This window comes from Musa acuminata, chromosome BXJ3-6 (genome assembly GCF_036884655.1).
Source record: "Musa acuminata AAA Group cultivar baxijiao chromosome BXJ3-6, Cavendish_Baxijiao_AAA, whole genome shotgun sequence".
NCBI classification, from domain to species: Eukaryota; Viridiplantae; Streptophyta; class Magnoliopsida; order Zingiberales; family Musaceae; genus Musa; species Musa acuminata.
In genome coordinates, this window is record NC_088354.1 from 35493574 (window position 1) to 35509563 (window position 15990).

Consider the following 15990-nt stretch of genomic DNA (forward strand, 5'->3'; position numbering starts at 1 on the left):
CTTGACAGCTGTGCAACACATCTATACACTCGCTCAAGCCGGGCAAGCAACCAATTAGTTCCCATTTCGTTGGCACTCTGTATCACACTCGCCTCTCTCAACTTGAAATGACCCAACCCTTCGATCCCTCCTCCTCTCGCCTCACCCCGTCATCGATCTCCGTTCTCTTCTAGGGCTGCTCCCGTGAGGATCGGGATGGCGAGATCCAACGCGTCGGGGAAGTACTTCCTGGTCCTGGCCTGCATCGCGCTTCTTGGAGTCGCCCTCGTTGGGGATTTCCTCTGGGCTTCCTCCAATTCCGCTTACTCTTCTCCGGTTTGGTCTACCAGATTCGATTTTTCTCTCGAAAGATCTGCCACCGTCGACGATCCGAAAGCCGAGACGGTGAGTGTGTGGTTCCGATCTCGTTCTTTCGTTTTCCATTTTGATCCTGCGCTTCGATTCTTTTGTTTCTAGGTTATCGGATTAAGCTCTTGGATATCATGAATGATTCGTCTTGGAAATTCTTTTTAGTGATTATCTAGCTTCGTTAATTGATTTCAATTGCGAAAGAAATGCTTAGGCAAGCTCATGACTTCTCACACTTAAATAGGTAAAAGAGACCGAGAATAGGATAACGTTGACAACAGTTGAGAATGCTGACTACTTTGCTTACATACTCGTATTCAAGTTTAAAGATTGAAGTATGAGGTTGTTGTTAAGTCATAGGATTCTAGCAAGTAAGTTGCATTTAATGGTGAAAACAAATATAGGAAGTTGTGACAAATCTGGTAATTATATGGTCAGTTAGTACTAGCCTCTTGCTAAATAGTGATTAAGACAATGCTTACTCAGGCTTTGGATACGATTTCTGTTTGAAGTAATATTCATTCTGATGTGGAAACTTTTGTTCATGATTTGTTTCTTTCTGTGTGACTTATGAATTATTCTTGGGTGAAAGGAGAAACTTTAATATTGAATAAGGTAGAGTGCTAAGTTGATTGTGTGTTTTAGAATATAGATCCCCTACTATGATAACAAAGTTCATCCTAATGCATCCCTAAACCGTGCTAATACTGATTAGATAGTTGATAATCTTTTTCATGATGTCTACAAAAGCCATATTGGATCCTACATTCTCAAGTTTGCTATAGGACTATACGTATGGAATGATATCTGTATTCTATAGGTATATGCGTGTTCTGTAGTTGCCAGAAGAAATGGGAAAAGATCATATTCTTGTGCTGTGCATATTGATGCGATAGTCTTGTGCTAGCTAGACCGTCCCTCCAAGAATTAGATATAGAAGGATAAGATTTCGAAATAAATATTTGATCTTGTAGTTCAGCTTTGTTTGTTGAACTTACTAATATGTAAATAAAAAAAGCATGGGAGCTTATAGTTGAAGCATTGATATAAGATGGTGAATGATGAAATGAGCAGAAAAGAGGCAAAAGAGAAAATAATCTTGTATGCACCATTTACACGGCCTCTTTTTCTATATCATAGATGCCTGTCAACTTTTCTAATTATTCTTCCATTCATAAAGTTTTTAAGTTTTAATTTTTACATACTTCAATTTATTTTATATATGTGGAACTTCCATAAAAATATCTGAAGTTATTTTGCGAAGCAATCTTAGTACCTTGAAAGCTTATTGCTATGAGCTTTGATCGTTATCAAACTGATGATATGCAAGATAGATATTGGGAGAGGGTCGGTTATGAACAATACAATTGGTCTATCTTATTTAATAAGCCAAAGAAATAATTTAAAATTTCAAAAAAGATAACATGTATGAATCATAGAAATGTCAACTAATTAGAAAAACTAATAAAAAGTTGGAGAACATGAGGATATTATATATTAAAAGATTCTTTGAGCTTCATTTGACACAAGGTATTTAAGTTTAAAAGATCACTGAATTGAAAACTAATAAAAGAATCTCATTAAAAAGTTTAAAAAATATTAAATGGCTATAACAAAGATAGTATTTCTAAAAATAATAAAGAATAATTTATGAAAATTTAGAGATGCTTAATTTATTAAACAATCGTATTATACTAGAAGTTGGACATGGTTTTGTAAATGATCTATTAAAATTTCATCTGAAATATTGTTTCTGTGGCATGCGATACAGTTCTTAAGAGACTATTAAATCTGAGAATCATGACTGCATAATGTATTAATCGTTTATACTACCCGTGAAATCTTCCTTATTTCTTTTGGTCTTATAGCTTTCGAAGTTCTTCATCTTTTTCTCCAGCATAAGCTTCATCCTTATGTTTTTTGTTTTCATATGTTTTTATGAACATTCCTTATGCAGGTTAAGAAGGACAAGGGTGCACAAACACTAATTTCAAAAGAACTGAATGCAACTTTTGCTGATTTACCAGCACCACAGTTACAATGGGAAGAGATGGCAGAGGCACCTGTGCCACGTTTAGACGGGGCTGCTATACAAATTAAGAATCTTTTATATGTCTTTGCTGGATACGGTACAATCAACTATGTGAGAATCTTTTTATGGCCTATAATTTGCTACAGTCCATATCTGCTTATTCTATTTGTAATACACTTCTATATCCCCAATTGTTTTGACTCCAAAATATATACATTTAGCTCGAGCATTTTGTACCTTGCGCTCGTTGATCTTCCAATGTTCAAAAGTTGTTTTCTGAAGCCAGCTGGTTTAAGTTACAACGTATTAGTTTCATTTCACCCATCCAAATTTGATCACATTTGCTGGCTTTAAAACGATTGACTAGTTTTAAGCAGTTTCCATATATATATATATATATATATATATATATATATATATATATATATATATATATATATATATATATATATATATATATATATATATATATATATATGTATAGCACACATGGACACACAGATACAAATACACCCATTCAGTTGGCATAGTTAATAAGTAGCCATTGTACTAATGATTGTTACTTTCTCACTTGGTTCCTATGATCATTTATGTTACTGGTAGTTAGAAAATTTTCTTTGATATGCTTGATGAAGCTTGCTGAAGTATTTTGAAAATTATCAACCCTGATTACCTTGTGATTGATTTCTTGGTTTTTTTTTTTAATTGATTCTACTGCTTGTTAACACCTGCGACAACAAGAATCCATAATTTTAACCTTTTGGGGTCAGCTAATTTTCATTAACACCTGATTAATTAAAAGATAAGTGTTGCTTGTCTTAATTGCAACAATCCATAATTTCAAAAAGAAGTACTAGTCGAATGATTTCAGGTAGTGCAGCTGTTAAATATTGGGAAGTATTTTATTCTCTCTCTCTCGTAAATGTAAATATTATTTTTGCTACATGGTTAAGCAAGCTTTTACACTTGCAATTTCTTATAGGTTCATTCCCATGTTGATATCTACAATTTTACTGACAATACATGGGGAGGAAGATTTGACATGCCACAAGAAATGGCACATTCTCATTTAGGAATGGTAACAGATGGAAGATACATTTATGTAGTGACTGGACAATATGGTCCTCAATGTAGAGGCCCTACGGCTCGCAATTTTGTGCTGGACACTGAGAAGAAAGAGTGGCATGATTTGCCTCCCTTGCCTGTACCTAGGTGAGTTCATCGAAGTTAGTATCTCAACAAGGTCATATTTATATTCCGTAGCATGATACTGTCACATGCAAGGGTTTAAATCAGACTTATGGAGCTTTATCTAAGTCTCCACAAATTTCTTTTTTATTATGTGTCTCAATTCTTAAACTTCCTGATCCTCTTTGTGTAAGAGTCTTGTGAATGTTAGTCAGTTCAAAATGTTTTCTAGCCATTTTACTGCTTTCTGCAAAATTTGGATCAAAATGTTCCAAACCTTGAAAAGCGTTAATGGTGCATTTGTAGGTATGCCCCAGCCACCCAGCTTTGGAGAGGCAGACTTCATGTCATGGGTGGCAGCAAGGAAGACCGCCATGAACCTGGATTAGAACATTGGAGTCTTGCAGTGAAAGATGGAAAAGCCTTGGAGAAAGAATGGCGAAGTGAAATTCCTATACCACGTGGTGGTCCCCACAGGTCTTTGGGCCATTTACCTTAAGTTAGTGTTCTTTTGTCAAACTTTATCAATAACTTTGCCTGTGAGTAATATATACCCGATCTTTTATGCTTGATATATTCATTGGGATTGAAATGTGATTCTGCTTCTAATTAGTGTCAAATGTCAATACTTCTAATTTGTTTAATGTAATCTGAAGATACATATAATTCTTTATGATTTGTTTTCACTTTATATTTCTAATTACGAATTATATTCTGTTTCTGCAGAAGGGGGGGTTGTTATCTTATCTGTTGCTTCCCATCTCTTAATTTCTTAGAATTTAATTTGTCATTATAGGATTAAATTTATTTATCGAACATGCTCTTTCTGTTAGTAGTTTCTTTCTAGATAAGTGTTGCTCGTCATATTTTTTATGCCAGTAGGCACCTTGAACATTTGTTTTTCCTAAGGTTGGTATCCTTTGAAATATTTCCATGTATTTGATCATCGGAGTCATGTGGTTAATGTTGCTTCATCTAGTAGGGTTTGACATACAGTGCGTCTTGCCATACTGTGTAATCATTGTCAGAGTAGGGAGAAGAACCAAGTGTTCTGGTTCTTTCTTACCCTACTAAATGTATGGAAAAGAATTTTATAGAGGAGGATCAATGATTGAAACAGAATGAAACAAAGCATTGTCAAACAGTTCAGTCACACTAATATTTATTTAGGCATTCTTTTATATCCTGCAATGTCATGCCAAGAGGAAGTATATAACGTGGGTATTTACCACTATGCTCATATATGAACTAAGGCGCATGCCAAGCACTAGCACTTCATGGTGCATCATGTAATACATACATTTACATGCTACTAATGAAGTGGCATGAATGCTGCACTGGACTTGCCAATCCTTGTAAAATATGTTTTTACATTTTTTTATGCAGATAGTGATTGCTTTAAGGTTATTGTAAAATGAGTCCTAGATCTTTGAGTTTGGTTCCAGATTGAAGTTTATTTTTTCTAAAATAAGGCTATTTAAGTTTCTAAACATATTGTATAGCATTTGAAGAGCTTGGTAAAGTTATCACATTTTTTTAAAGCTCTTTTGTCTGCTTATCAAGGACACTGGAGAAGGGGAAAAAGTATTCTAACTTAGTTTGACACTATAGTCAACACAAACAGTTAATTTGGACTCAGATGATATTCAGAACATTTGAATAAATTCCAACAGTTTGGTTCATTATCAAAAGGCCTATATGGCATGTCATAATTGATCAGCCATATTTGCATTATCTGTGTATAGATCCATTCACTGAGCTACATACCAGAATGGCATGATCATCAAAACATGATTAATAAAAGGCCCTCAATCATGGCCAACAGAGTGAAATTGCAGTCTGGAAGCCAGATTTCCAATGATTTTGACCGGGTAACACTTGAATGGAAAGACTCAAATGGGATATTAGTTCCACTTTGCCTCTAGAGAAACATGTATATATGCGGTTTTACATGTAGCTTTCCTGGGTAGAGATAGCATATCTGTATGTTCAGTTTTAGCTCACATGAAACAGAATTATGTAAATGTTTCTTTGAAGAAAAGAAGCACAGTGCCCTTTTTTTAAGTGCAAGCAAGGCATTCAGTGTCATAGGAGTTAGTCTATCTCTAAAAGTAGTTTAGTTTCTATTTTAGTTCCCTAGCGGTTGTCAAGATCTTAGCTTTCTCTTATTTCTTTTGCCTTTGGACTTGGTAATGTGATGCTGATTGAACAAAGCGTGTGCAACCATGTTATTTACATGCCCCAAATGGTAGGCAATCCATATGGTTTATTAAATTCTTCTCATTTATCAATTATTTCTTCAGCAACATTATCATACTTTTCAACAATTAGGGTGGACATTATGTATATATCTTGCATCATCAACCATCATCATAATAAGATATACTGTATAGTCATGTTACTTATAGATGGAGCTTGAGTTAATCAAGAAAACTATGGGAACAATTGACTAGCACAATTTTTCATTCAATCAATATCACATTAAGTTGCAAATCTCATGGCATAATCCTTAGTCGAAACATCTTTTATCATCAGGGCTTGTGTAGTCGCTAATGATCAGCTGATTGTTATTGGTGGTCAAGAAGGTGATTTTATGGCCAAACCTGGATCACCAATTTTCAAATGTGTCAGACGGAGTGAGGTAAGCCATCATTCATTATATTAGGGTATCTTGAAATAATTTTCATCATGTGTCTTACAGTACTCTTCTTTATTCAATTTCATAATCTGAAACAATTTTCATCATTTGCTAGGCAGTCCTGTAAAATCGTCTTAATGTTGTCCTTAATTTATCCATGGTGTGTGATATGACATTTCTGATGTTTCTTGCCCTGGAGGGTTATAATAAAAAAGATACGATTCCAGGTATAATAAACTTTATATGACCACATTATAGGAATCATAAATTCATAAACTAATTTGCATAAAATCCTTGCTCGTCTGTTTATTGGTTGGAAACTTGAATTATTTAGCTTGCTTTTTTGGTAGAATATATCCAATATTGTATTAGTTTATCTTGTAAGTTGGTGACTTTGTTGGACTAGTGTTGGAATGAATAATATGAACCAGTAGTCCTATTCAAGACTTCCGGTTGCATTCAAGTCCGCATGGACTTTGCTTACCTAAATAACAAGTTTATGTGATTGTTTTTTGAAAGATTCAGTGGGTTTTAAAATCTCCTTGCCTATTTAGAACACTAAATATATCTTTGTCACTTCCAACATACAGTACTAGCACTTGTGTTTTAATCAGTTTTTGGACATTATTCTTATCTTAAATTTTTCTCATATATACTGGTCTTGATACCGAATGCTGATGACTATGTGCTCCATTGGAAGGAGCTTCTTCCCTTTCTCATGCCAAGAGGGCTACCCCAAAGGGCAAAGCTAGCTTCTTGGTTTGCATTGCTTTTATTGTAGGACTCTAGAACATCACTCTGGTTTGGCACTTGTGTCGAGCCTCTTCTGATAGACGATTTCAGATTTTAGTCCATATTATTTGATAAATTTTAAACTATTAAATCTTTGGAGCTGAGAGAGATGACCGTAGTTCTAGATTTTTCAAACTCTCAAGGCATGAATACTTCCCAGTTATTCTCAGCTATTGACATCATCTCCCGCAGAAGACTAGGCTGTCGACTCATTTTGGTAAAAGCAGTTGGAAGCTTTATTTCATTAGTGCATGGCTTGCTGGTGATGTTGAATGGGTTGGATAAATTTGCTAGATTGGAATTTGTACAGCCAATCCATAAAAGTGTGCTATTAAATTTGTCGCTTTCAACGTATATAAAAAGTGTTTCTGTCATCAAGACGAGAATGTTGATGTGGATGTATAAAATTATTAGGAAGGATAAGAAAAAAAATATTTCCATTCATCAGTAGTCAGTAGCCTTGATTATGATAAAATAAGAAAGAATCATCTAAGATGATACAGAAATATGCTTCGGAGTCCTATGAAGATTGTAGTTAAAAAGGGTGAGATTAATAAATATTAGTGATTTATGGAAAGATAGAGGGACCTAAAAAGGTTCTAGTAGAAACTATAAAGCTCAATGACGGTAAAAGATTTATATAGCCAGGAAATACTTGAAATAGTATATACCTTGTTGTTTATCTACTTTGTCACTTCCCGATATCTTAGTTTTAGATAGCCTATCTACTTGGATAATGCATGCTTTGTGAGATTAAATTAAGTAAAATTGATGCTTCGACATTATTGTGTGATCTGGGTAAGTTCCTATCGTATGCTTGTGAAGTCAAAATTGATCTGGTTCTTGTTTGTCACAGCACTATCTTTAGAACATCTGGTATATATTATATATAGAGGTTAAATTTTATGCCTTCAAAAAATTCATTTAATTCCTTTTTTGAAATCCATTGATCAAGCTGAATCCGATGATTCCCGGCAGATGGTAATTTTATTTTATTAGAAAACAAACTCAAAAAAATCTTCTTGTATGACTGACACCCAGAAATGAGGGAATATATACCTTGGATTTGGGAATCAAAGCCAGTATAAGATCTATATTTGTTTCCTGTCTTCTTATATGCCCCTGCAAAATGATTTGCACAATCTCATTTGATTTCTGTGTTAAGAATTTTTATTGTGAAGATTGCACAGAAAATAGTTCATAATAGTTTGATCAGATTCTTTGTGTTACCCTTGTAAAATATAGCAATCAAATAAGCAGATATTTAATTGAACTTGTATGGTTCATAGTTTCAGATACTTGATGGAAACGGTTGCGGTGCTTCTAATAAACTTTTCTTAATAAGTGAATACGAGTGCTTTCTTTTTACTTCTTAACTCACTATGTTCCTTACCTAGGTGGTCTACAGCGATGTTTACATGCTTGATGATGAGATGAAATGGAAGCAACTTCCACCCATGCCTAAACCAGATTCTCACATAGAATTTGCATGGGTTAATGTTAACAATTCAATCATTATTGCTGGCGGCACGACGGAGAAACATCCTATAACCAAAAAGATGGTGCTGGTTGGTGAAATATTTCGATTCAATTTGGATACACTGGTAGGCAACTTTCTCTCCGCTGATATAATCCCTTGTTTCAGTACCTCTTACATATCCGTTATCGATTATTCTGTTCAGACTCGATGATTCTACTGTCAGTTTTCCAACTTGGTATGAAATGCATGCGATCATCAAGGCTAAGTTTCCATTAAAATATGCAGGAATGGTCAGTGGTCGGAAGGATGCCCTTCCGCATCAAGACTACCTTGGTTGGATACTGGAACGGCCGGCTTTATTTCACGTCCGGCCAGCGTGACAAGGGTCCCAATGATCCCGCTCCCAAGAAGGTTGTAGGATCCATGTGGAGAACTAAATTACACCTATAACTCCTAGCGAAATCTGAGCTTTTTTAAATGAAATTTTCCAGACGATTATTTGATGTGTGTAGCATGCATCAAACAGCATTTATTAATTTTTGGGTTTTCATGTTTGTTCTTGTTGTAGATTAGGCTCATCATTTTTCGTTCTTTTTTAATTTCTTTATGAGGGTGTCATTAAAATTCTTGCATTAGCAAACTTATATGATCAATTTCAAAAGCGATTTTGTGGTTACGTAATTCATAGAACTGCTGTTTTCCAAATTTCTGGAGGAGTTCGATTTTTCTCAGTATCATATAAAGCGTCAATTTGCACGCCTTCTCTTAACATGGCCTTTCTGTGACTACCGTGCGTGATGGAACAAACTCAGGTAAATTTTCTTCTTTTATCTAATTGACGAAGCTGGTTGCAGATGTACTATTATTGTATCTCTCACGATTGGCCGGTCTCAGCTTGCAGGATGGCGGCGGTAGGATAAGAAAATAGACCAGCGTATCCTGGGAAGATACAATGAATGTTCGCAAGGTAATTAATTATATACAATGTGTTCCGTAACGCACAAGCGTACTACTTGCCACGTTATTGAAGAACAGGGGGAGTTTGGCCCGCTCTAACTAATCTACGCGGGGTTTGACCCAACTACTTGTAGGGTTTAGAGTCGTCGAATTCTTTACTGCGAGAATTCAGCAAGCGGCACCGCGGCGAGATGTCATCGTAAGCATACACCCTTCCTCTTTCATTCTTGTTCTATTATTCATTCATCTTTTCTTCAAGAGCAAAATCAATGCACGAGAGACTCATAAACACATAAATAGATAAATAAATACTGAAATAATTTTCTTTTATTAAATACAAAAGAATTTTTTATTACAAATTCCTAGGCCACTAATTCGTTCAATATTCCGATGCAAGCTGTTAATATTATCTATTGTTGGTGCACAGTCAACTTAGAACTCTTGGACTAAAAAAGAAAAGTTGCACCTGATAACCAAATTGCTTTGGCTCTCCTATATTTAGAAGCAACCCACGTTTTGCCTTTGACCTGGTTGGTATAGGAAGGAAGCCTGACATCGGAATAATGCTGCTTGTCCGTAGTGACTTTCTGCAACTTGAAACAAAAATCTCAAGGATTTAAAAATTGCACTTGATTCAACTCGCATTGGAAATGATCTAATTTGAGAAAAAAAAACAAAATTGTAATTTGCAAGTACTGTTTAGTTTTCATTAATGAATTCAACAAAACATATAAATGAAAAAAAAAAAAAGGATAGTGCACCTAACCTATCCTTGCAGGCAGAGTCAAAATTGAAGGTCTTGTAACATTGAGAACAGGAAGTAAATATTAAGTCGTTCTTCCGAGACTTCAAAGTATAACAATAATTAATATATGGAAGGCTGGTTCAAGTTAGTTGTGTCATGACCCGAGCTTGATTTAGATGTGAGGCGTAGCTCAATAGTGGCTCCACACAGTTCTGACTTCGTCTACGGGTAGTCATTTTCCACTCGAGCCCTCTCACTATGTTCAATTGTTAGATCGGCGGCTCAAATATCAAATGTCACGACTCGAGCCTGATGGACTAACTAGCCTATAAACTTTATTTAGTCTAAACCACTGACCAAAATATTTAAACTAAAGTTGGTAGTAGTACACTCATAAGACCCTTATAAGTCAATCACTTTCGATGTTGAACTAATTAGGGGTGTTACAAGTTATACACAAATAAACCACATGAAATCTCTCTGGCAGATGGGAAAGTACTTTTCATAATAGTATAAGCTCCAAAATACTAGTACATCTACAATGCTTTGATTTCTCAAGGAATGTCTCATGTGAAGATAAGCTCCAAAATACTAGTACATCTACAATGCTTTGATTTCTCAAGGAATGTCTCATGTGAAGATAATACTACTGGTGCCAAGTAAAACTTCCAAGTTGACCATCAGTCTATTTTATGTTCCTTGGTTCTTTAAGATTGCCACGTAAAAGGACGTCTCTTACTTAGCAAGCATATAAATAGAAGCAAATGCACTAAACACACAATGGTAATCATTCCAGCAGTGGTCTCTCTTCAAACATCCGATTTCATCCACTTAAAGTTTTATTGAAGATAATTGACAACAATTCACTTTTTAAATGCCTCCTCATTCAAAAGACAATATTAACTGATCTGGTGGCATCAATAACTGTTGTTAAGTGGCTCATTCTCTACATAAGTTTCTACTACAAGAAAAATATAATTTATATTAATTTTTTACAGGCTTCTTGTTCTGTTTAACTCTTCATATTTCACCTCTTAATTCAGATCTTGACATGCAATAAAGCCCACCAGAGAGTCTACCAGTGTCAAGAAACAAAGAAGAATACTACCAGTAGAAATTTCATTAAGTACCAGAAATCATCAACTTTTAGGAAAAATATGTGAACCAACAACTAAATGAATATGACACAGTTCTTCAGAGAGTAAGCAATTAAGAGCCAAGAAATGGTTTGGTTGGTTTTCAGATAAATAAATTTTTTATTCTTTTCTTCTTCGGCCAAACTAACACAACTGGCATTTAAGTGGTCACATAATAAACTAATAAGATGCAGATAAAAATGCATGTTCAAGTGTTTCCATCAAAAACAACAATAAACAAAAGCAACCAATTATTCCAACTGCGAAACCAACCAATAAAGAAAGTGGTGGAGCATGTCAGATTATTTGTCAAATAGTCAAACATTAAAGTGACAGTATATATATATAAAAAGAAACAAAACCATATTTTACTTAAATAATTTGCACAGTTTGTAATACTTATAATGAGCTCTATCACGACTAAATGTTACATTAGAATCTGTCAAAAAGAAAGTACAGTTTTTATTCAGCAAAGAGCATGTGCTTAGCTGGAAGAAGAACCAACAAATTGGGCAAACTATGCAGATGTGTATTACAGAAATGTCCCAAGCAAAAAGGTAAGAGCCACAGAAGGATACTTAAAACAGTATTTACATTACCTTATCCTGTAACTTGCCCAATGCAGCTTCCAGGATATGAAAGACTGATGCAGAGGACCCAGCAGGATCTGCAGGTAGAAAGGTGATAAGTTATCCCTCCAGGAACAAGTAAAAGAAAAATTCATCAACCTGCCTCTGATTACAGTCAGCCTATCTAATGATCTTTAAGATGGCTGATACATGATAGAGCTAGCTTTCCTTAAGATGGCTGGTAACAGAGTCAAAATAACAGTTAGGTGGCCAAGTACTCAGGATATAATAAAGTAGCATTGCCATTATCATTTAGCTCAATTAACAGGATTTCTACCCATGACCCGTAAATCCTCTGTGCTACTAGGGTAACAAGGTGTCTGGCTGATCTATGGCGACAACAGTACCAGACGTGCTTGGGAATAACCTGAATAAGGGCAATGAAGATATGAAGAAGTTTCGAATAAATTAAGAAATACACTTAATAGATGTGCAAAAATAGATCAAAGGATAATTGAAGGCACCACAAATAACAAGTACATCATACACCTACAATTATTGGATATTCAGAAAAAACCACAAAAGAGTGTCTGTTAATCACTAACAGTAGCTATGCAACTTCCAAATCTCCAAAAATCAATAGAGATAATGTTAACTTCATGAATCACATAAGTCATGATTCTAAGTCACATAGGTAACCCTCAGGTGTTCACGGAGGGTCATACCAGAGCTCATGATCCCGTAAACTGGATCTATAATCCATTGAGCCACTCAAGGCCCATAAGCAATTGCTGTTAATCCTTCACCTTTTGTCCGAGGCACTAATATAGTTAATGGATCTAATGATGGCAAAGAGTGCAATATCTGTCAAATAATCATACAGATCTGCTCATCCTTAACGAAGAAAAGGACATCAGATGTAAAAGAAACTGCAACACAAAAGAAAACGCAGATGATATGTACCAGTAATCAGTATAATCTAAAAACTAAAAAAGGATTGCATAAACAATAATGTATTGGAAAAGTCCATACCGAATGAATGAAATTTCTAAGCGAGTGTTCATTTTGATCATCAATAATCCATTGTGATACAAGGATGGTGCAAACCCGATGTGTCTTTTTGTCCTTTTTTTGTGTCTTTGAATTCTATATTGCTTATATCACTTGAAATGTTAAAAATTAATAATCAAATTCAATAGCTATTTTTAAAACAACACAGTTTCAGATCACCAATAGTTGATGTTTACAGGACCCAAACTCTGACCTCTTAACTGCGCACACTACAACACCTTTAGCAGTAGGATATCTCACCGGAGATCATCTATAGTCAGCTGAAAGAGTGATAATAAGAAATGACAGAAAATTATATACGCTTTATGGAAACACAAATCTATAAACTTCAGTATATGTTCAATTAAGAAACAATTAACAAGGTTTTGGTAAACAGGAATAATGACAATAAACAGATTTACCAAACCTATAAAGCATCAGCAGAAGTTATATAACATTTAAATCGAAAATGATAGCAATTATCACAAAGAAAAAGTTAGATCTAACCTATGATGAACTAGCTGCTAATAATGAAGTATAAGGGAAAATACAGTTCAGTACCTGATCATTGGAAAAGTAATTTGGATTCCCCAGCAGGGGTTGTACAACCATTAGAAGTTGCGATTCATGGGATAGAAAGAAGCTACAGTCTGTGCTAATATTCGATCATACGATAACAATATTACAGATGAATCAAATCTATATAAGGTCTTCAAATCACTACAAAAGGGCCTACCACCCAGCTGAAGCCATACAATTCCATCGACAAAGACTTGCATGGCATTGCGATTAAGTTCGTCTGAAGGCCAAATCCGCAGCCTAACTTCATCGGCGATTACTCTTCCTTCCCATAAACAAGTGGGAATTCATCTAAATGCTCTGAGAGATCATATCCATCCCCAATTTTCTTCAAAGTTTGGAAGACTTTATACATAGAAGGCCTCTCCTTTGGTGAGGCTACCACACAACCAGAAGCAATCTTCAACACCTGCATAATCTCGTCATCGTTGTCCTTCCCCCGAAGTGACAGATCAAATGCCTCATGAATTCTACCTGTGATAGAAAGCCGATTCACCCAATCCACCAAACTCCCCTTGAACCCTTCTCCTGCTGCATCACTGGTTATCTCAGTAGCCTTCTGCCCTGTGACCAGCTCCAACAGAATGATCCCAAAAGCGTACACATCCTCCTTGGTGGTCGGATCTGCATTACTAGCACACTCTGGTGCCGTATACCCGAACTCCCCAAAGTCCCCATTCAGGAACGGGCTTGTGTCAGCTCCATCCCCGGTTGATGTCCTCATCAGCCCTGTTAGCCCAAAATCTGTGATCCTTGCCTCGTAGTCCTCATCGAGAAGGATGGCCTTCAAGCTCAAGTTCTGGTGGAGGAACGGGATCTGGAAGCCATGGTGGAGCCAGGCGAGGCCACGAGCGGCGCCTATCCCGATCCTGACCCTGGCCGGCCAATCAAGCGACTCGAGGGCCGAGGAGAGGGCGCCATTGGGCATGTGCTTGTACACGAGAAGCCGCTCGTCCTCGACGACGCAGAAGCCCAGAAGGGGTACCAGGTTAGGGTGCCGGAGCTGCCCGATCCGCCCCATCTCCGCGCGGAAGTGCTTCTCCGGCAGCGGGCAAGAGTGGAGCCGCTTGACAGTGAGAGCCGATCCGTCCGGCAGCACGGCCTTGTACGAGGTCCCAGTTCTCGGGCTCCCGGCGACAATTAAGTTGCTCGGGTGGAAGTCGGCAGTGGCCGTCATCAGATCCGCCAACTTCACCTTCACGATCGGCTTCTGGAACAACGAGACGGGCACGAGGCGGTTGTGCGCCATCCGAAGCCGCTCGGCCCACCACCTACCGTCCTCTCGGCCGCGCTCGGGAGACGCCCGCTTGCCGGACGGTGACCAGCACCGCCAGATCATCCAGGCGAGGGCGAGCGAGGTGGCGGCGCCGAAGACGCCGGCGGCGACGACAATTACGATGGTCCGGGTGAGCGATCTGCCGCAGCGGGAGACGGGATGGCCGCAGAGGCCGTCGTTGTGATCGAAAGAGGAGGAGGCGAACTTGTCGCCGATCGGCGCAGGGATGGGTCCGGAGAGCCGATTGTCAGAGAGATCGAGGCGGGTGAGGCGGTCGAGCTGGGCAAGAGAGGGCGGGATGGCGCCCTCGAGCCGGTTGCCAGCGAGGACGAGGGTGTTGAGGAAGCGACAGCCGGAGAGGCCGGGGGGGATGGCGCCGGTGAGCTGGTTGTTGGAGAGGTCGAGGGTGACGAGGTAGGGGAGCCAGGAACAAAGGTCAGGGGGAATGGCGCCGGAGATGGCGTTGGAGGAAAGGTCGAGGACGTTGGCAGCGGCGCAGTACTGGAGATCAGAAGCGATCGAGCCGGAGAGCGACATGTCCCTAAGGTTGAGCCCCAGCACGCGGTTCTCCTGGGGGTTCCAGCACGACACGCCCACGAAACTGCAGACGAAGCCCACAGTGCCATTGGAGAGGTTCCAGGTCAGCCTGCCATCACGGTCGAGGGTAGCCTTCACCCCGCGGAGGCACCGCACGTCGTCCTCCGCCGCCGCCGCTGCCGCTGCCGCTGCCGCAGCCACAACATGTAGCACCAACAAGCTCCTCCACAATATCGTCCTCATACTGATCCAACGGGATGGTGTGGAAGGAGGAAATGGATTGGAGGAGGGTTGAAGAAGAAGAAGAAGAAGAAGAAGCGAGTTCGGGAGGATGGGGCAGCAGTGACCTGCCGACTTCACCTTCGAGTTGGGGAAAAGTAGAATGGGCAAGAAAGAGTCGCGTAGTAGAGAGAGAGAGAGAGAGCAATAGGTGTAGTGGGCAAGGCAGTTCCTTCACCAGAGGCGGGTGGGGCCACAAAATTATTCACCAAATTACATATATATCCCTATATATATTAAAACTTAATTATAATGTAACATATATAAGGCAGGTGGGGGGCACAAAATTATTTGGTAAATTGCATATACATCCCTATTATACATACATCTAAAACTTATAGATATATTTTAGATATTCCCTATTTTATATACGTACCTCCACTG

General features: G+C 38.0%; 2 protein-coding genes across 2 annotated transcripts; one reads left to right on the forward strand and one right to left on the reverse strand.

Moving 5' to 3' along the window:
- Positions 1-56: 56 nt before the first annotated feature.
- LOC135640031 (kelch repeat-containing protein At3g27220-like) lies at positions 57-9140 on the forward strand. Its single transcript, XM_065154112.1, has 7 exons — positions 57-384; positions 2306-2491; positions 3363-3592; positions 3875-4045; positions 6104-6209; positions 8396-8602; positions 8764-9140. Exons 1-7 carry the CDS (start codon positions 196-198, stop codon positions 8926-8928), a joined length of 1254 nt encoding a protein of 417 aa, XP_065010184.1. The 5' UTR covers positions 57-195; the 3' UTR covers positions 8929-9140.
- Positions 9141-13473: 4333 nt separating this feature from the next.
- On the reverse strand, positions 13474-15733 carry LOC135641304 (probable inactive receptor kinase At1g27190). The gene has a single exon (XM_065156628.1). It carries the CDS (start codon positions 15568-15570, stop codon positions 13771-13773), a length of 1800 nt encoding a protein of 599 aa, XP_065012700.1. The 5' UTR covers positions 15571-15733; the 3' UTR covers positions 13474-13770.
- Positions 15734-15990: the final 257 nt, after the last annotated feature.